Source organism: Mytilus edulis, chromosome 10 (assembly GCF_963676685.1).
Source record: "Mytilus edulis chromosome 10, xbMytEdul2.2, whole genome shotgun sequence".
In the NCBI taxonomy this organism is placed as follows: domain Eukaryota; kingdom Metazoa; phylum Mollusca; class Bivalvia; order Mytilida; family Mytilidae; genus Mytilus; species Mytilus edulis.
Genome location: NC_092353.1, coordinates 6,077,308 through 6,099,847, shown reverse-complemented (window position 1 = coordinate 6,099,847; position 22,540 = coordinate 6,077,308). Strand labels below are relative to the sequence as shown.

General features: G+C 33.8%; 3 protein-coding genes and 1 long non-coding RNA gene across 7 annotated transcripts in view; all 4 read left to right on the top strand.

Annotated features, from left to right (window-relative positions):
* The window catches only part of LOC139493237 (CAAX prenyl protease 1 homolog), a 256,843-nt gene that overhangs the window by 153,518 nt on the left and 80,785 nt on the right, over nt 1-22,540 (top strand). The window lies entirely within an intron of this gene.
* LOC139493230 (placenta-specific gene 8 protein-like) overlaps nt 1-22,540 on the top strand; it is a 48,532-nt gene that overhangs the window by 3,658 nt on the left and 22,334 nt on the right. The window lies entirely within an intron of this gene.
* LOC139493229 (uncharacterized) lies at nt 4,877-21,847 on the top strand. Of its 4 annotated transcripts, XM_071281453.1 has the most exons (4): nt 4,883-5,658; nt 19,162-19,218; nt 20,149-20,279; nt 21,562-21,847. In XM_071281453.1, the coding sequence occupies exons 1-4, from the start codon at nt 5,232-5,234 to the stop codon at nt 21,616-21,618; spliced, it is 672 nt and encodes a 223-aa protein (XP_071137554.1). In that variant the 5' UTR covers nt 4,883-5,231; the 3' UTR covers nt 21,619-21,847. The 4 variants fall into 4 exon arrangements, with proteins under 4 accessions (XP_071137553.1, XP_071137554.1, XP_071137552.1 ...); XM_071281451.1 differs by having other exon boundaries at nt 20,149-21,847; XM_071281452.1 differs by lacking the exon at nt 19,162-19,218 and having other exon boundaries at nt 4,877-5,658; nt 20,149-21,847.
* On the top strand, nt 11,653-13,889 carry LOC139493228 (uncharacterized). The gene is made up of 2 exons (XR_011656951.1): nt 11,653-11,832; nt 13,473-13,889. It is a non-coding gene; the product is annotated as an uncharacterized lncRNA (long non-coding RNA).

The following is a 22,540-nucleotide window of genomic DNA, read 5'->3' as shown; positions in this document are numbered from 1 at the left end:
CCTATTATCCAAACAGACTTTTTCTCATATCTCTCAAGTATCCCTATTAAAACACAATTAAACGTTTAATAACATATATATACCACCTATGTACAGCTATATATAAACAATAATTGTCTTTATGTCAATAAATGACCACATCAAAATAATTTTTTTACAATCTGATATATGACCTATATGCCCCAGATTTCCATCGTCCTAGCTTCATAATTTCCTCATTAGAAATTCCTTTAGCAGAGGCTTCTGAAGCTGCCCCAATCCTGAATGAATGTGACTTGTAGCCACGTGAATCAATACCTATTACATTCAATGCTTTAGATAATATACCAGAGAACTGATAACGAGACACGCATTTTCCACCAAGGTGACAGAGTAAAGGACCATTTTTATTTGGTCTTACTCTTAGGTATCTTTTTAATAGCAGTATTGGACACACTGTTGAATCCGTCTTCCTTATATCAATAGAAATACCCTTACCAGTTTGATCCCCCTTAGAGTGCGTTAAGTGAAGCCTAATAAACTCCCCTTTTGCTCCCCATAAAATTTGTGTACCGTGTATTGATATTATATTTTGCGCTTGGCCTAATTTTGTGTAAACTAATTCTCCAACTCTTAAAAAGCCATGAAAGGCGACTGAAAAGGCTGCCGCAAAAAGCAAAGATTCGTATGCTGAATAACAAACCAATGGCAACTTTTCAATTATCCTAGTCAAAAGTTCCGATGTAATTGGAAGCCTCTTATCCTTCGAGAACTTACTGCGTTTCAAACCCTCTAACATTTTTCGTATAATAAAATTTTGTGAATAGTCCATAAATTGAGACTGTAGAACCTTGCAACGAAAACCGATAGCAGTCACGTAACAGCTGACAGTTTTATGTGCTCTCCCTTTCAGTGATAAATATGCAATAAAAAGCACAATATGCGAGGGGGGAGGCGGCCACACGCACTCCATATTAAAGTCTTTCCGAAATATCTCGAAACTCCGCAATCCCGTTCTATATGTATCCTTCGTGTTCGAAGCTAGCGAGGCATCTACTAGACGATCAATTTCAGACCGGAAATCAGCTGCAGAAAAGTTTCTGGGATTGGTGTCGCCTCTGTCTCTGCTTGTGGTGCTACCATGCGGAATCTGTGCCACTGTTTACGTGAAATAGCATCAGCGATAAAGTTCGAACGACCTTCAATATGTACTGCTTTAAATTGCATATTAAAAAGCATTGTTTGTAATACAAAAGGCCGAACCAACTCCATCACCCGTCTCGATTTTGAGGATTTCTTGTTCAAAATACTCACAAGTGCCTTATTATCTGTATGAAAAAGTATTCGCTTGTTGTACAAATCCTCTTTGAACAACAAAATCGATAGCACAATAGGCACTAACTCCAAAAAGGTTATATCAGCCATAACGTCAGAGTTTTCCCAACTAGAAGGCCATTGAAAATAAGCCCATCGGCCTGAAAAGTAAACCCCACAACCTAAATCTGGGTTACCAGCGCTATCTGTAAACAAATGAATTTTACTATTTGAAAGCCATTCGCTCTCACCAAAAGCCAAAGTACCATTGAAATTCTCGAGAAATGTAAGCCAAGTTTTTATGTCCTCCTTCATACCTAGGGTTACTCGGATAAAATGATTTGACCTTTGTATACCGCACATAGCATCACAAAACCTCCTGTTAAAAGCCCGAACTGACGGAATTGCTTTGGCACAAAAATTTAGGGAGCCCACTAAAGATTGAAGATCCCTTAGAGTGATTTTTCTTTTCTTTATAGTCAATTCCAATTTTCCCTTAACCTCTGTTAGTTTGTCTTGTGGTATCCGAATAACCATCTCCAAAGTGTCTATTTCTAATCCCAGAAAAGTCATAATACACGTAGGACCTAAAGTTTTTTCCTCCGCTAGAGGAACTCCAATATCGCTGCAAATAGTCCTAAAATTGTTCATGAGATGTAAACATTCCCCCGACCGAGCTTCTCCGGCAAGCAGGAAATCGTCTAAATAATGCTCTATTGATTCCTTGTGCGATTAAAAACGGACCAACCACTCTAAAAAACATGAAAACTTTTCGAACAGCGCGCACGCCGCCGAACATCCCATTGGGAGCGCTTTCTGGAAATAAAAGTTGTCTTGAAAGCGAAAACCAAATAAAACAAATTCATCAGGGTGCAATATTAATAATCTAAATGCCGAGACTATATCCATTCGTGCCATTTCTGCCCCCTTTCCTAGTTTACTAATAGTGCCAAGAACTTTGTCAAAGGATGTGTATTGCACAGTTGCTAATTGGGGGTCAATAAAACTATTAATACTACTTCCCAGTGGATAACTCAAATGTTGTATCATACGCCATCCGTGAATTTTAGAGCCAGGAGGAGGCTTTTTAGCTACAAGCCCTATCGGTGATAAGCGGAGGTTAGAAAAAGGTTTGTTTTTAAAGGGGCCCGCTATTCGCCCTGCCTGAATCTCTTTCGTAATTTTTTCCTCTAATTCAGACTCATGCTGCTTTGCCGAAATCAAATTCGAACAATTTACAGCTTGACGCGGACCCATGTAATTTACTTTAAATCCATTTGTAAATCCATCTAACAATATATGTGCATCAATTTTATTTGGAAAACGTTTTAAAAAATGTCTTAATCTTTCCACTTTAATCGGTGTCTTTCCTAATTCCGTTAGCCTATACTGGCTATATACTTCCTGGGACTGACGATGCGGACTTAAATCTGAATCCATTGACATTGTTTTTATAGCTTTTTTCTCTCCGAAAGTCACTCCGAAATGATTCATAAGGCTTTCTTTTCTCATTCTGACTGTTTTGTGTAGTTTTTAAATTGCAAAACAAAGCTGCATGAGCACCCCCGCATTTTAAGCACCTATGAAGATAACGACAAGCTGAACGGCCACATCTACCTTTATTGTTGTACAAGAAACATTTTCCTGCATTCATTTGAGATATTTGAGGTTCTTGTGTAGGAGTTACACCCTGGGAAATATACAGAAGCCATAACTCCATGTCGACACAACCCCAATTCATTGATGGGTTTCTGGCACGTTTTAGTCTAAATTGTTGATCATAGGTTAACCAACCCATATCAGCACATCTGCCTGCCCCCAATTTTACATTATAAATATACTTCAGTAAACCCGGGGTACTACTAGGATGTGCTGCTGTATAAATGCTAGTATAAATTAAGATAGCATCGAACCATGTATTAATGTCGGATATTTTCTTTCCGGATTTTGGTTTTAAATTAAGATTTCCATTATTATCCATAACTACTGCCCTTGTTTGCTCGGAATGAGAAATAAGCAATAAGTTTTCTAATTCTACATATTCCCTTACATAGAAATATATTAATACAAAACCCAGAATTTACTCTGACGAAAAATGTCTGCCTTTTCTTCTGAAATCTCTGAACGCCAATGCAGACAATATTGACGTCACAGACGATATTGGTCCGCTAGGCCACATGACCCTTTTTCGAGAAACTTAGTTTGATTTTCAGAAAATTGCAAACCTACATTATAAAGAAACTGTATAAAGAAAGGTAACTCGAATAACTGAAACGGCAGCTTCACAGAGTTAAAGCAATCTATCCCATATTAGGATAGATTGAATTATTTATTAAATTCGATGTTGTATTTGGGGGACAAATACAAGGGCTATTTATAGTACTTCTTTGAATAAAACTGTTTAACATAGTAAAGGACCTTTTTTATGATATTTATATATAAAGCAAATGATGGAAACACGAAATTTAATTGTGTGATCATTCGTACGACTACTTGTGATTAGATCATTTTAAAACTGGTTTGTGAAACCTTCCAACACAGGTGCGCACGAATTTAAAAATTTGGTTACCACCACTTTCAAAAATGTGATATGTACGTTTTTAAATCTCTTGCGCACGAATAAAATATTTGTTAAAGTAAGTTTGACGAAATCTGCACGATAAAAAGGCACATATTTGAAAGTTGTTGCACCATTTGAAAAGTTGCATACACAAGTTTAAAATCGTGCATACGAACTTTAATTTAACAATAGTGCATACGTCTGAATATATATATATATGTTTCTTTGGCATGTGTTTTTAATTCATGCGCACTAGTTTAAAAGTCGTGCACTCGAGAAAAAGACGTGTCAACGATTTACAAACTGGTACGCACCAAATTATATCTCCGGCCAACAAATATATTTATATTTTTATGGCATTTAATATAACGGGCTCCGTTATACTTTATCTGTGTTTTAAAACAAGAAGACATGCTGTCAATGTGTCAATAACAGAATAACAATTCTCCTTAGAGTAACAATGCTTTTACTGCTGTTCGTCATCTCCAAAATTACATTAAGACCTTCAACAAGGAGCAAACACTCTCATTTACTGTTAGTTGATAACGGCCTCTGGCACCGGTTTCGTTGGAATTCTTCTTAAACTAGCGATCACGTCAAAACTGTTAATTGAAGAACAAAACAATATCGGATAAAATTTGAGTAGGAAGACATATATTGCTTGTTTCTCAGATATTAAGTACATGTTTAGTATGTGCAAAAATACAGTAACATGTTCGCTCTAATATGAAAATAACGGTTTATTGACTGTATAACTTGGGCATGAAATCAATTGTCAGGTTGTAACTATTTATTCCTATCGTTTCAACCTACAAACAAACAAAAACAAATTTTCAGTCACATAATAAACACAATAATTCAAATCAAATTAACACCATAAATGTTCCGTAAATTCACTTGCAACTTCATCATTGATTCCGATTGTCCTTTGAATTTTATATGTAAATGTGCTATTTTTAATTAATTAAAAATATATAATTGGCGACTAGAGATAAAAGAAATAGACTTTATACTGTTCGAGTTATTTCGGTTCTTTACATACAGCTAATGATACAACTTGTTATGAATTTTATAACATAACAATGCATTCTGATTGGTTCCTTTATATACTTGTGATTTAAAGAATTTTAAGTTTTTCATTCTGCCGTCGATAGCCGAAAACTAATGTTGTGTTTTCCGTTGAAAGTTCATCCTGTGAGGCATGGCAACTTCTTTTGATTTATTTGAGCTGTGAAACTTTTGTATCTTTATTTTTCGTAAGTACTTTTTTGGTAATTAATTTTCTTTTTCTTTTTGTCTTTTAAATTTTTTATCAAGTAATTTGTTGCAAAAAATAATTACTTTTTCAAGTTGCCCTGTCTTACACAGGAGGCTTACCATGCCTGTAACCCGAAATAAAGCTAGAAAAAATTATAAACTATTAAGTGAATTTGGTTTTGATCAGGACGTTCTCGATGTTTCGGACCCTACTTCTGACATTTTTGATCATGAGACTTCACCTGATGAAGTGGATAGGTTGGAACATAGGATCCACAATTTAGAGTTAAGCATTTCCGAAAAAGAAAGGAAACTTGAAAAATCCGATTTTGAAAAACAGGGGGCTATCCAAAAAACTCGTTTGAAAAATGGGGAGTCGAGTAAACTTATTGATCCGGTCAAGGAGAAAGGTGTAGTTGAGAAGTCGAACAATCCGCACAAGCCACAGTCGAGTGCTCCTAAAGTGAAATCAACTGAAATAGCCGGTAAAAAGACCAAATCAGCGAAAAGAAAAGACACCAGCGACTCCAAAAGTGTTAAAAGGAAGGGTGAGATCAATTTAGACAAATTAAGAAAAAAGAAAGTGTTGACTAAATTAGTAGAGAAACAATTATCAGATATTTTAAAAAAGAATAATTTAATAGATTTAGTTGATTCTAGTGAAAGTCCTCATGGTAGTTCTACTAGTGAGCATGATTTTTCTTCGCATTTACGCAAACGTAAAAACAAATCTTTGAAAAAGAAGAGTTCAAAAGTTCCTTTACAATATTCTGATTCCGATTCGGACGACAGTATTCATGTCCCGAAGGTTAAATCGGCTAAGGCCAAAAAGTTAAAAAAGTCGGGTAGCTCCAGGGTGACAAAACACAAGTCAAGAGTAATATCAGAGTCATCTGATAGTTCTGACTATGATTCATTCGAGTCTAGTACTGATGATGATACTTCAAGTACATCAGGTACAGATTCGTCCTGTAAAAAGAAATCACTTAAAAAGCGAAAGGTTAAATCGGGTATGGTTGCTAAAGCAAGCGATGACGTGCAGAATCCACAAACTTGGCCCCATACTACACTTCAGTACGAATATATAAATAAATCTGTTTCATTTCAAGATTTTGATTTAAAGCTGTTAGTTGCAGGGGAATTAGAAATAATTGGATCAAGTAAAATTAAAGCTATCGAGAGAAATACTCGATTGTCCCTTTTGAAGAAAATTGTATATTACAGTTCCATTTATCAGTGGAAATCTTTACTTGACTTCTATGCTGCCTTTTTGAGACAAATTGAAACGGGTGCTAAAACCTGGAAAGATACTCCTGATAATTTGGAAGTTCCTCTTTTGTCTAAATATGTCAAACAAGAGTTCGATAAGAAGCATTCTTTTGGGGCTAAAAAAGAGACCAAGACACATACTTTATGGTATTGTTCGTTATTTCAGAAAAATAAATGTTCAAAAACATCACCGCATAAAATTCTGATTAGAGGTGTTGAACGTGAGGTTAATCATTTTTGTGCCACTTGTTATAGATTAGACAAACTTAAAAGTCATCATCCTGAATGTTCGTCTGCATGTCCTCATCATAATGAATGACTAAATCAACATGTTCAGTTACCTGATTTTCAAAAGACATTATGGGGTTCTAGACATTCACTTAAATGCAGTCTTTGTTGTAACAGTTATTTGGGTATAGATGATATTCAAAATTTTGTATCTATTCATAACATTGTTAAAAAATCTGGATTGTACAATTTTCAGGGTTGTAAAATTCCAATTTACTCTAAAATCAATATTTTTTTTTTAAGAAGTTTGTTACAGAATTACAGTGACGCTCAGGTTTGTGACTTCTTAGAGTATGGATGGCCGGTGGGTCACGATGGGAGCCCGTTCAGGTCATCTTTTTCCCGTAATCATTCGGGGGCTACCGATTTTCCAGATGATATTGCCAAATATTTGAAAAAAGAAAGTTCTTATAAAGCAATTGTTGGACCATTTAAGGCAAATCCGTTCAGCTGTCCTTCAGCTTTATCTCCTTTAAATTCCGTTCCTAAAAAAGGATTCAACAGAACGCAGAGTTATTGTTGATTTGAGCTTTCCAGAGGGCGAGGCGGTTAATTCTGGTATTTTCAAAGATCGTTATTTAGGCGATGAAATTTCAGTTTCGTATCCCACGGTTGATGATTTTATTATGTAAATTAAGAGTAAAGGTCAAGGTTGCAGAATGTTTAAGAGGGACCTGAAAACGGGCTTATAGACAATTAGTCGTTGACCCCGGTGACATCCATCTCTTAGGTTACAAATGGAGAGGTCACTTGTATTACGATCGTGTATTAACAATGGGGTTGAGATCTGCTGCATATATGTGTATGCGAACAACAAATGCTATTGCATTTATATGTCAAAACATGGGTATAGATATTTTGAACTATTTAGATGATTTGGCTGGATGTGATATTCCTTCCAGCAGTGATGATGCTTATGCTAAATTGGGTCTTATTTTACAGAATTGTGGCATTGAAGAATCAATTGAGAAGGCTTGTCCGCCTAGTACTAAAATGATGTTTATTGGCATTTTATTTGATTCTGAGAACATGACAATTTCTATTGATACTCAAAGATTGTCAGAGATTCTGCAGTTAGTTTCTAATTGGCTCTGTAGCACAAATTGTACAAAGAGAGAATTACAATCATTGCTGGGAAAATTAAATTTTGTATCTCAATGTGTGCGCTCTGGCCGAATTTTTGTGTCAAGGCTGTTAAATTGGTTAAGAGATTTTCCCGATAATGGGAAAATAGTAATTCCAACTGATTTTAAACGTGATTTATTCTGGTGGCAGAAATTTTTGCCTAGTTATAATGGGATTTCTATGATTTTATCTGATGAATTCTCAAACCCTGATCAATTGTTTTCTGTTGATGCATGTTTGACAGGATGTGGCGGATGGATGGACGGAAGATACTTTCACTGTTCATTTCCAGAGTTTATTTTAGATCAAAACTTGCATATAAATTTATTAGAGATGTTGACGATTGTAGTAGCCTTGAAATTATGGGGAAAACATTTCACAAATTTAAAGGTGATTATTTATTGCGACAAGTAATAGCTTTTCTAAAAAGCTTGCCGTATTTTAGCTGATTATATTGAGATCAGTGGTTTGTGAGTAGTTTATTTTTATTGGAATATTGCACTTCAAGAAATATGAAAACATGCGCTTTTTTGTCATTTTTGGTGTATTATTGGTCTATCCGTGTTATAATGGAAGGAGATTTTATAAAATTGAGAATGGAAATGGGGAATGATATTATAATAAAATGTATTTTGTGTCTATAATCAACTTGATAAAAATAGCATATAACCTACAAGTACTTTTGAGGATTACTACTTGACAAAATGGACAACAACAGAAGGAAGTGGCAGATCCAGAGGGGGATGTATAAGGCGTACACCCCATTCCCCCCCTTTTGCTCATTTTTTTTTTAAATGATTAATCATACTAGACTATGTGAACTTTGCGATTTCCTGTGTACTCTATTTTTTTATATTTATGTGACAATTCTTTACTTATAAAGATATTTTTGGCTGGAATTTACTGATTGTCAAAGTAATGTGATTCGCTATGGTAGAGTTGACCAGTGCTTCGAAAAACGTCACTCAGTTATTTTGAAATTCAAATTACAGTAACACATTGCTAAGTCTGAGGATGACAATCATCACACCTTCAAAGCGACATAGGATTGAGCAAGAACGTATTGACTTCTATTTAACTATTACACCGAACAGGAAGTAATACTTTATAGACTATAACACTCTCATGAAAAAATTCTGAGGCAATATTATTTACCTACGAGAACATGTTTAACCCCAAATGCCATTGTCATGATTGATTGAATATATAAAAGTGCTGCTTTGCGTTGAAGACTAAACTCCAACCTTTAATAATTTACTTTTATAAATTGTGACTTGGATAGACAGTTGTCTTTGGTACTTACATACATGTATATGAGATCCAGTTATATCTATCTACAAGATTGAGCACACATTTTTTTTGTAATAAATTTAAAAGATAATTATTTCTATAATATCTGATAATATGTATCAGTTATTTGTGATTTTTCATTTGATGTGTACTCTCTGGTAATGTCAGTTTCAGCATGATCAGTTGATTGGTTGTGATAGAAAAAATGGGGCAGTTTGCAATTGTCATGTGCAGGTACACCACATGTGGATCTTCTTTCCCCTCTCATTTATAAAATTGTGCATGATATCTATCACAGAAACGCACCAGAATTTTGGTAAATGAAACACTTGTCATATTAAATTAAAGTCAGGGGTGGAATTAAGAGGGTTTTTCAGGGGGCCTGGGCCATCCCTTTTGTAGGAAAATTTTGTTTTTTTATAGGGAATCACTGAAGCATGACTGGAGTTGGCCCCTTTTTAGGCAGTCAGTGGGCTCTCGCTTATGAAAATTTCTGGATCCACCACTAAAAGTTTGAGTATAGTTAGATAAGAATTTATGACATATTATGTTGAAATTTGCACAGATAATGAATGAAAAATAGAGTAAATTAAAAAATAGGCACTATTATTAAAAGCTTTCCTTGCTTATTCACAAGGACATATAATATCCTCCATGCTATTCCGATCTTAGTTTCTATTCATACATACATGTAGTCTGGTGCTGTTCCAAGTAGTTTTCTTTTTTCTGTTTCTTGAGAAGTATTTCTTTTACCTGTTCAGTCACTGTAAAGTGTTACAATTCCTATTTAAACGCAACACATAAATAGTGACCAAAAAGGTACAGCTATCACATGAGAGAAGCTAGAAAATAGTAAAATGTATACATTTTAAACATTTTTGTAGGACCATGAAAATGGGGTATATGGATAGATATGCATAAAGAGACCATAGAACAAATAAGCAAACAAATTCAAAGGAGATGTACAAGTACATGTAACATGAATTATTATTATTAAAAAAAAGTCATGGCATGGCCAGAGACCCCAAACTTGACAGCATTTGGTGTTGAACAGGTAAAATGTTTGCATTGACAATAAATATAGCCTTTGTTTCACCCAGGTCGCCTTTCCCTAAATCAGCTATATTAAAGGTAACCACATATTTCTGGGCCGGGTTGAAAAATAAATGAAAATGACTTTGAAAAAAGCTTATAGAAAGACACCAAATTTGGGAGACATCTATTAAAATGTTTGAAATAATAAGAAAGTTGACAAGAAATAAGCTTTTTCAGATAATATAGAGACTATTGCAGTCAGCCGCCTGAAATGTTTGCTTATACACTTTGCTTTCCTATAATGATTTAAAATCAGTGTGATAGTTTTCATGAAGAACACTGAGCGTACAGGTATTATGACGAGATAAATGTTGTGTACCCAAATAAGTAAAATATGAAAATTCTTGCCTCCAAAACCAGTGATTGATCTCCTGATTTATATCTCATCACTCTATGCAGATGCTGTGTGAAAAAAAAATTGACTAAACAGTATGCTTCTATCCATTGAGTTGATTTATTATTAATTATTTTGCTTTGAATACACCTTATTGCTACAATATGAATATGTCCACCATTACAAACTGTACATGTACATCACAAATTTTCCATGTAAAATTTTGATGTTTTAATACAAAATATATGATGCCACAATGGAAAAGTAATTGTTGTACATGTATGACGTTAATGGTTTAAGAACGGACAGATTCTTAGGTCAGGTGGGACAATAAGGGGGAAGGGGGCGACTTCTCCAGTCATGCTTCAGTGATTCCCTAGATAATCAACCAAATAGTAATGTTTGTTACGAAAAAATATACTAAGTGTAAAACCTGATGATGTGAATAAATTGAAATCAGACATATCAAATAAAATTTTCAGTGCTTTTGATATATCAATGGGCAATCTGATGAGTTAAGACTTTTTTGACTGATTTTTATAGTTCGTTCTTATGTTGTACTGTTATACATGCTGTCCAAGGTTTGGGGGGATCAGAATCCCGCTAACATGTTTACCACGCCACATTATTTATGTATGTGTCTGTCCCAAGTCAGGAGCCTACAACTCAGTGGTTGTTGTTTGTTTATGTGTTACATATTTGTTTTCGTTCATTTTTTTATATAAATAAGGCCGTTGGTTTTCTGGTTTGAATTGTTTTACATGTCATATCAGGGCCTTTATAGCTGACTATGTTGTATAGATTTTGATCATCATTGACCTATAGTTGTTCATGTCTGTGTCATTTTGGTCTCTTGTAGACAATTCTCATGGGCAATCATACCACATATTCTTTTTTTATAATGACTGCTGATCACCACTGTGTTCATACTGGGACTATTATGGTCCAACAACCAGTGGCGGCTCCAGAAATTTTCATGAGTGCAGGCCCACCAAATATCCCAAAAAAGGATTGCATGCCCCCTGGCCCCCTTCATAATCAGTCTCCTGACAGCTACAAAGAATAAATTATCAGGTACGAGTACATCAAAGATCATTAAACTATCTACCCCACATGCAAACATCTATTTGGGAGTTCACTGTATTCAAGGATTTGTATAGTAAGAAGGATTGGAATCTCGTGGGCTTTTGCATAGACTGTAGTATAATATCTTCTGCGGCGCGAGATTTTGTGAGATTACCCGTGATGCATCTGGAAAATGCTAAACTAGCTCCGATTAATGGCTGACATTTGCATCACCTAAACAAATAGACATCGATATGTAAGTATCTACAATCTATATTTATCAAATATTATGCTTGAAATAAGAAGTTTAAAATGGTTCTGGTGTTATGAATAACTTTTACGATCGCAGTAAGAATACACGGCTCCATAGAATTAATTTGCATATTGACCGAAGTGACCTCACCCTATCCGGCCTATTGGGCGGTCCTATCATCATTTTCTATTTTTATACTCCTTCCTCAAAAAACGAAGATGAGTGATAAAATTTATATTTTCTGATAGATAAATGATTTCTTCGTGTATTGAGTAAATTTCGTAGTGATTGATGCATCAGTTTTCCTATTTTTTTTTACGTTTCTTTGAGTTGATTACAACAAAAATGGCGTTCTGGAGCGAAAATGGGGGTGGCTTGGGAAAAATGAATAAAGTTCTTCAATTGGCCTAGATTAATGTTCAAACATGTTTACAAACGTAAAACATTGGTGATAAAGTGTATTGAAGAAAGCTCAAACCGCTAAATAAGGGAATGGTGATACTTTTCTGTCTTTAAACATCAATGTGGTTCTCAGATGAATCGCAATTTACCAGGCCTAAATTGGGAGGGGATCCAGTTGTCATAATAATCTGATACTTCCTTCCTGTTTATACCGAAATGAAATCGTTAAACCATGTGTTTTGAAATAGTTTTACATCAATTTTAACTAGCCATGTTCCATAGAAAACTCCATAGATTTGCCTTTGCCGATGTGGAAAGGACAATGCATGGATGCATGGATGGTAATATTTTCAAATGTTCAGCCCAGTGTTTACCAGCATCATGGTATTGTGAACGTACATTGTGTACAAAAGAATGTACATTTTTACTGACATCAAAATAATAATACACCAACAAAGCTCATCTACTTTAATGCCTTTAATGATGTATGGGTAGTGCTGTTTTGGTCTTCATTATAAATCACTGCCCCCCTTTTATTATGCATGTTATTATTATGGACTCCCTTCTTCTCTATCTGGGGGGTTCCAATCCTGGATCCCGCTTATCATTATGTCAGATTCCCGTATCCCGCTTACACTACAAAATCATGTATGTACGTAAGCAATGTTTTCCTGCAACAACTTCAAATCCAACAATGCAATGTCAAAACGGTGTCAAAGCAAAAATCAAAATAGCCTTGCAAGATTTTTTCCTGCAACGGCATCAAAGCAAATAATTAAAATAGCAAGAAGGCGTCATAATTTTTTTAAACCTGTGCATTACAAATGGCCACAAATGTACCCAAGCTTTATCTTTTCTAGACCGAACTGCTCTAAACTATACTTCAGTCAAGTCCAGTTAGAGTTTTATATATATAATATATAAAGGATATTCTGTTATCTAACATTTATTCCTTTTATTGTTATTTTTGATTTTTTGTTTGTTTGCGACATCTTTTGATCCTACAATATTGCAAAATATTTTATTTTAAAACAATAGAAACATTGCTACAAATATAAATTATTCCTGAAATTGCATAAACCCATAGAAATCTAACATAAATTTTTCAAATATAATTATTCGAGCAGAGATCTTGAGGTAATATTGCTATTGTTAACGACATATTTGATATTGGAATTGTTTAAGCCATATGATATTGTATTATTATTGCCACATGTAACTATATTACACCTTTTTTTCAGTATTTTCCAAAATGCTCAAACTGGTGAATGTTAAGAAGAAAAGTCTAGGCACAAGGATTCAAGTCCCCAAAAAAAGTCTAAGCAGTTGTGTGCAAACAGCAGTTGGCCATTCATGCACTTATCATGTGGACTAACATATATACATGATATATATGGCATGCCTTCAAATAGAAATAGAAATACTAGTGTACAACTGAATGCCACTTTTGACCAGAACGTTCCTCTGAATATCATTTATGGAGGATATACCAACAATGTTTCATTGGATCATTAACATTTAATCTCTTCTACCTAAGCTTGAAAGCTACGCTTTGTGTGTAGGGAACTTTGATAGTGACTTGATAGATGATCATGTGATACCTGGGTTAAATTGGATTATTTCTATATTTTAATATAAAAATAAATCATTGAACATCTTCTTTTAAATTCCATTACATGCCAGATTCATTTAATACTTCAAATCTGCTTGGTGTTGAGTGTATATTGACGATGTACATGTATGTGTAGTAAAATAAGCAAGGAGACATGGGATATGATTGAAATGAGACAACTATCCATTCAATATCAAATGAAGATTTTAAAAACTAGTAGTCTACATGTACAATGATTGAATCAATGAATGTATGTCAATCACCATCAACAAAACCCATGCAGCATAGCAGGTCGATAAATATTATCACATGAAACCAACAGCCCATACATAAGTACATGCACACAAAATTGTTTTTATACCAAATTTGAAGTTAAAGACATAAGTGTTAAGAGATGCGGGATGTGGTATGATTGCCAATGGAATGAGACCGCTCAGTTCACCAAAGAAACAAATGATGTTGATGTAAGCAATTATTCAATCTATTGTTATTTCTTATCTTGATAGACAAAAATTGTTTTACATGTATTATACAGTATATTCGTAATTATGAGCTATAAAATCAATACATGTACAAGGCAAAATTGTACAAAAAGTATCTTCTGTTAGACAATAACCATTTTATAGTTATCATGTACGTCTTAACAAAGACATTTATTGTAAAAATAGTTTTTATACCAAATTTGAAGTTAAGACCTAAGAGTAAAGAGATGTGGTATGATTGTCAATCGAATGAGACAGCTCAGTTCACCAAAGTTCAAATGATGTTGAAGTACCGGTAAGCAATTATTCAATCTTTCCTTGATAGACAAAAGTCAGTGTTGTACATGCATATTAGAAACTGTGTGCTATAAAGTCAATACAAGGCAAAATTGTACAAAAAGTATCTTCTGTTAGACAAGAAACATTTTAGTTATGTTTACAAGACATTTATTGATAAATATCTATAGACACTAAAGTTTAGACCTACCAAGCATGAAAGTTACAAACAGAAAAGTATTACTTTTGTTTTAATACTTGATGTAAACTGCTGTTGCGTACCTCATATGAAAGTGTACCAATGTACAATCAGAAAAAGATAGTCTTCTTTGATAAATGACAAGTCGCTCTTTTCAAGTTAATTTCTGTATTATACGTGAATAATACACAACCAGGAATAATTCCATGACTGACTACTTGAGAGGCTATACATGTATGACATGTATGACAGAGAGCTGACACTATAAAATTGCCTTATCAAATTCATGCACAAATTGATGAAAGTGCTCTGATAAGAAACAAAGGTGCATTTAAAGATGTAATGTTATTAGTACAATTAAAAATTTTGCTTGCATTGATAATTTATAACACACTGGCTAACGTTTCTTTTATGCCTATATATGTTTATGATGATTGAAACCGGCTACAGTAACATGCAGAGGCAGTTTTATAGGGTTTACCAGTGGGCTCCCTCTTTAACAGTTCTTGTTCCAAACTTATGATAATGACTAGCCACTATGTATATAAAACGCAATGCAGTAATTCGTCCTGAAATGTGTTGTCAGTTCTTTTTTGCCACAAAAAATGTTTTGCACCTGTTTCCCGAGATTGAAAGAGTTTCCGAAGATGCAAATTCGCATATAACTATAATGACTTAATTTGCAAGAATAAGATTTTTTTAAATTTCTTTGACAATTGACTGAAAATAAAAAATTACAGAAGTTAACATACTAACACATTGTCACCTGCATGCCGTTATACACATTGCATTACAATGTCCATCAAATAAAACAGTTAAATTATGCTTTTTCGTCAATTGAAACTTGAGTGAAATTCAATAATTATTACGTTTAAGAATGAATAAAGTCCTTAACCATTACAACATTGTCTATACGTGACAAAAATAAGAACACAACTCGATGCATGTGTACAAAAAATCCCGTTCCGATATCGTAAGTGACGAGTAGTAGTAGTAGTAATAGTGGCGAGTACCGAAGTCTCGCCGCGGAAGAGATTACGATAAACCGCGAGATTCCAATCCTTCTTACTATACAAATCCTTGCTGTATTGCAAGTTTTTTTTGGGGGTTCGAAGGATCGTATAAATCATTGCATTGGGGGTCATTGTCAAAATACAGAGCTAAAGATAAATTATATAATTTGCAACAGCTGACACTATATATATAAATAGTGCACTGAAACCCTTGCAAATAACAATACAGTGTCAGTGGTGCTTGGTGTAGGCTTCTTTGCACATAAGAAACCATATTGCTCACCTTGTAATTTTTGTATTCTTCTAATAAGTATCGTCGGGTTTGTTTATTTACACCAGAAATCAATGAAGCGATGAATGCTGGAAACGAAATTACATCTTCGGTAAATTCCATGATTCTAATATTTTCTAACCTACTTAAATTAGAAACATTTCAGAAGAAAATATTAAAACAAATTTTATCCGTTCCTATATCAGCTCCTGATCCTAGTGTTTACATCATGTCTGGCATTTTACCTATAGAAGCTCAAATTGATCAAAAATCATTAAATTTATTCAACAACATCTACCTACTTAAATTAGAAACATTTCAGAAGAAAATATTAAAACAAATTTTATCCGTTCCTATATCAGCTCCTGATCCTAGTGTTTACATCATGTCTGGCATTTTACCTGACATTTTAGCTGACTATGTTGTATAGATTTTGATCATCATTGACCTATAGTTGTTCATGTCTGTGTCATTTTGGTCTCTTGTAGACAGTTCTCATGGGCAATCATACCACATATTCTTTTTTTATAATGACTGCTGATCACCACTGTGTTCATACTGGGACTATTATGGTCCAACAACCAGTGGCGGCTCCAGAAATTTTCATGAGTGCAGGCCCACCAAATATCCCAAAAAAGGATTGCATGCCCCCTGGCCCCCTTCATAATCAGTCTCCTGACAGCTACAAAGAATAAATTATCAGGTACGAGTACATCAAAGATCATTAAACTATCTACCCCACATGCAAACATCTATTTGGGAGTTCACTGTATTGCAAGTAAAGAATAATTATTTAGATTACGTCAAACTATGGTTGAACCAAAATAAACCTTTGAGTTAACTTACTCGTATGTACTATTATATACTGATTGATCTTAGTTTTTATGCTTTATACATGCTGCATGGTCATATTTGTCTATGAGTGTTTTAATTACATGTATATTTTAACATTCTATAAATTGGTTTTTTTTTTTTATTATGATTATGTATTTTAGAAATCTCTATTTTTGTCTTATTAATGTGCCATGTATGTTATTGTTTCAAAGACATTCTATAATGAAACCATTAACTAAAATGTATATAATTGTAAATAATATAGTATAGACGCACCATCACTTCTACCCTGATGACTGGTGCCCCCGATGTAAAGGGGTAGTTTTCTAAATAAAATATATATATATATATCTGTAACCAAAATGAAAACCATTTAGAAAAGAAAATAGCAAGGAGGCAATTAATAGCAAAAAATCAAGAAAGTAATAGCTGGTTCATAGCGATCAAGAGGGTACTATTCAAATACGATCTACAATCACCAATCGTACTTCTAAACGACCCACCAACAAAATATTCTTGGAAGAAATCCGTTAGTTTAGCAATTGACCATTACTGGAAAAATGCATTAATACAAAAGAGCTGTACTTACAAATCTCTGAAATATCTTGGGACCTCGAACATTTCACCAGGAAAATGCCATACATTATTATCCATTGGAAATACAAGTGACCCAACGAGAGAAGCTGTCCGAATATCTGTGAAACTAAAGGTTATTACTGATACGTACATTTTACAATCTCATAGATCAAGATATAATCTAAATGAGACCCCTACTTGTAAATTATGTGATACAGATATCGAAGATCGTTCTCATTTTTTGCTTACATGTAAAATACTCCAATGCATTAGAGAAAGATATCTTAACCAAATCGATGAAATTATCTCTGATTTCTTGAACTTTAGAATGAGGGACATACCAACTGATGACCAACTACAAATTATCTTGGACTGCACCGTGTTACTTTCTCGGTATACAAATGATAATACAGTACTTCAAAGGATAGAAGATTTATCAAGGCAGTTGATTTATGCTCTTCACGTTGCTAGATATAGAACGTTGGACATTAAGAAGAGATAATTGTGCGTCTTTAACAGGAAATAAGTATATTGTTAGTGTGCCGGGAACATTTAGTGCTAATTTTACCGTGATCGATATTGTGTATATATATGTTGTATATATATATAGTGTATATAAATGTGGTGATGGATATTATTGACATTATTGTGATGACGGATTACTGTTGTCTGTAGATAGTGAAGAAGGAAAACTGTACTCAATTGAGGTTGTCCCAACGTGGACGGAAAAAGAATACCAGAAGAAGAAGAATCAATATGTCCAAGCAATGAAAAATAAATCGTTATTATTTTTATACATAGAGCATACGTTTTATGTATTTACTATTTAAAATCTAAGCTTACGAAGAAATCTAACACAAAAGTATCTCAATGCTCGTCGATCTCAATCATTTAACCGTTTTAATACGCAGTTTAAAGTGTAAATTATACGCATTACTGTTCTATTTTTAGAGAATAGCAATAATACATAAATGTACAGTTTCTTAACAAAATAGCAACATAATTACAAGATTAAATCACCATATTGTCACAAGATTTATTATAATCTGCACCAAATTGACAGTTTGTCGTGAGTTATCATCATAACTAATCACTATAGCAAATGAACACTTTATCATAATATGTACATATAACCTAGTATCATGATTTCAATCCGACCCCACTTACGGACGCGTTGAACATATAATGCATGCCACTCATTAATAGCCAATCAGACGTTAAAAAGACCTTCATTTCCCAAAAAATCATTCCGGAAACATCCGCGAAGCAGTATTTATAACCAATGAAATAACAGAAATATCGTTAACAGATTTACCCGAACCTGACGTTTAGCCTCTGACTAATCAGACCGTATGACCATGCATACGGTAATAATATGGTATCAGTACGTGTTTTGAATACAGGCGCCACCAGAAATGAGTTCCTGCAGTCGTGTTTGAGGGAAGTTTGTTGGATTGCAGCTGTAAATAATTTTGAGTTAAAAGCTAAACATATTTCAGGTTGCGATAACCGTTTACCAGATCTTTTGTCTAGATGGGATTTAGATTATAAATTTCAGTTAGACTTTTACGAGAGGACAAAAGGCATGTCCCTATTTAGAGATTTGATTTCTAAAGAATTGTTTCAGTTTGAACATATTTGGTAATTGTTTATTCGTGTTTTTGTAGATTTGCAAGTGCTAAGACGAGATATGTTTGTGACTAGGATTTCGGCTTTCGCGAAAGGTACTTTGGTTAATTTTAAAACGCAGTGGAGAGCTTATTTATTGTTTTGTAATTACTTTCATTTAGAACCGTTTGATATTGATTCTGAATTATTATGCACTTATTCCGAGTTTCTCAGTAGAAGTTTCAGATCAGCTCAATCTATTCGCAATTATTTAAACGGAGTTAAAGTTCTTTTCCTGTTGTTAGGATTACATGTGGATGTTTTTTCGTCTTACGAATTGAAGTTGACTATGAAAGGGTTAGATAGGAAATTAAAACATTTACCTAAACAGGCATTTCCTATTACTTTAGAAATTTTAGGAATAATTCGTGAACATTTGAATTTGAATACGCCGCTAGATGCGACATATTGGTGTTTATTTCTTTTTGCTTTATTACTTTTAAGCAGGAAGTCTAATTTAGTTCCAGTATCAACCAAGAAATTTGACAAAAATAAACAGCTATGCAGAGGTGATGTTACAGTCTTTCCGTCTCTTATAATAGTTGCATTCAAATGGACAAAAACTATTCAGTTGGGTAATCGTATTTTAAGGATACCTTTGCTTGCATATCCTCTATCTAAATTGTGCCCAGTAAATGCATATAAAAGGATGTGTTCTTTAAATCCTTGCACGTCAGATGATGCCGCTTTTTCTTATAAAAAAAAGGGGAAATGCATACCAATTACTTATAACCAGTTTCAGAATAAACTGAGAGAATTACTTTGTAAAATTGGGTTAAATCCAAATTTATTTTCTTCCCATAGTTTCCGAAGAGGTGGAGCAACGTTGGCATCGAAAGCAGGGGTTTCTCCTAGTTCTATCCAATTGATGGGTGATTGGAAAAGCAATTGCTATACTAAATATATTGTCAGTTCTTTGTCTGATAAAATCAATGTAGCGGAACAAATTAAAGACTTTGTTTTAAAATAAATTTTGCTCTTTATAGATTTTAGGTCTACTCTGGTGTGCGATTCCATAGCCAAGCATGTTAAAACTATTAGAAGGTGTCACTTGCAAGCCTTTCCTGGAGCAAATATTTGGGATATGATCAATTTGCTTAATTGTGGAACAATTCAGGTAAATTATGATATAATTCTGATGCATGTAGGAACCAACAATGTTGGTACCTATGAGATTGCTGATTTTGATATAGGCTATAATGTGCTTATCTCTACAATTGAGAAATTAGTTAAGCCACATACTGTCATAGTTATGTCAGCAATTATTCCACGCTTACTTGATTTTCAGAATACAAGTTATTTTGTCACTACTATTAATTCTAGATTAAGAAGTTTATATGCTTTAAACGTGGTGTTCAGTTTGTAGCTACTTATAAACCTTTTTTAAAGTTTGGGATGCCAGTTTGTGAACTTTATTCACCCATCTGTAAGTTACATTTGAATTATTTTGGTAATTTAAAATTGACAAATTTTTTTGTTCAAGTATTGTCTCATTGTTAAACAAGAGGATGTTAAGTCTCATCTTGTTACTGTTAAACAGAAGGAGCAATCTTATTCTGTGCATTTTTTGTCTAATTGTGCTTACAGTAGTGGGTGATTGTATATATCCTTTAGGGAACATTTTGTTTTCTGGCCAATCTTGTCAGAAAGATCTGACCATTCATGTCAGTGGTATTGTTTGATATCTGACCATTCATGTCGGTATTATTATATGTATTTGTTAGAAATATCTGACCAATCATGTCAGTGATAATTTTTGATTTCTGACCATTCATGTCAGTGATATTTTGTGATTTCTGACCATTCATGTCAGTATTTTCATTATTTTTGCTTGTAACTTAAATAGCTTTTCAATTTTGTTTAATATCAATCAATGTGCTGTAGTTACTGTTTGGCCGTTGGGGTTTTGGTGCTGAACATTGATTGGATTAACTTTAACGTCTATTATTGTTTTTTCATATGAAATTGTAATAATTTGCCAAAATTAAATGTTTTATTTTAATTCGTTTTAATTCCTACTGAGCATTTATTTAGTATTGCTTTGCATCCAGTCGTCTCATATCTTTAATATATCTGCGTCTATTTACTTCGAAAGAGCAAATTGTGCTATTTTTAATTAATTAAAAATATATAATTGGCGACTAGAGATAAAAGAAATAGACTTTATACTGTTCGAATTATTTCGGTTCTTTACATACAGCTAATGATACAACTTGTTATGAATTTTATAACATAACAATGCATTCTGATTGGTTCCTTTATATACTTGTGATTTAAAGAATTTTAAGTTTTTCATTCTGTCGTCGATAGCCGAAAACTAACCCTCCCATTATTTATCCCACCCAATATTTATAATCAGTAGTTTCAGTCTCATTTTCTGTGGAAGTTTTATTTTTCAGTGTATGTTCCTTGCCGGTGTTACTGTGGATATACGAATTTACAATATAATCGACTGATTAAAGGACAATAAAGGAGCAATAGAGTTTATAACCGATAATTTGGATACGGATTAATTCACAATGGTGTAGATGTCAGATTTATCGTTGCCCGCTGAATACAGACGTGTGGTCGAAGTGTTGTTGATGAATGGTGGTGCTGAACATTGATTGGATTAACTTTAACGTCTATTATTGTTTTTTCATATGAAATTGTAATAATTTGCCAAAATTAAATGTTTTATTTTAATTCGTTTTAATTCCTACTGAGCATTTATTTAGTATTGCTTTGCATCCAGTCGTCTCATATCTTTAATATATCTGCGTCTATTTACTTCGAAAGAGCAAATTGTTATTCAAGCGTTCCATAGTTTTTCCACACGTTGATCTCTGTAACATAATAACATCTGCGAATCATGTTCATATATAAAACAAACGTAATTATCAGTTCATATTCATTGTTCTGTACACGAAACTGTTAAATAACTGTTCTTAATCTGTAATTCAACTTACGCATTGACATAATACACCCAAGTTATGTGTTCCGCCTTGTCATTCATTTACGGGATTGTTGATAATGGGGATAGTAACGACAGTTTTGATATTGGCATATGCTAAATTAAATTCAACACAAACAAGATATATATCGTTCAAACGATACATTCCCCCGGCAAATAGTCAATCCTTTAACTGTTCCTCAACTGGTAATATAACAACAAGCCTGTGCACGGAACGGCGTATGGTTTGATCCTCGCATCCATTGTATGAGACTCCTTGACTGACATTTTTATATCTGAGAATTACATCTCTCACAAACCCATCTCTTCCGGCATTTGCCTCAACGATCTGTGCCATTTTCCATCGTCCACGGACAATGTTTGAATCTTGCACTATCACTAAGTCCCCAACCTTTACATTCCTTTGTTTGGTATGCCATTTTTGA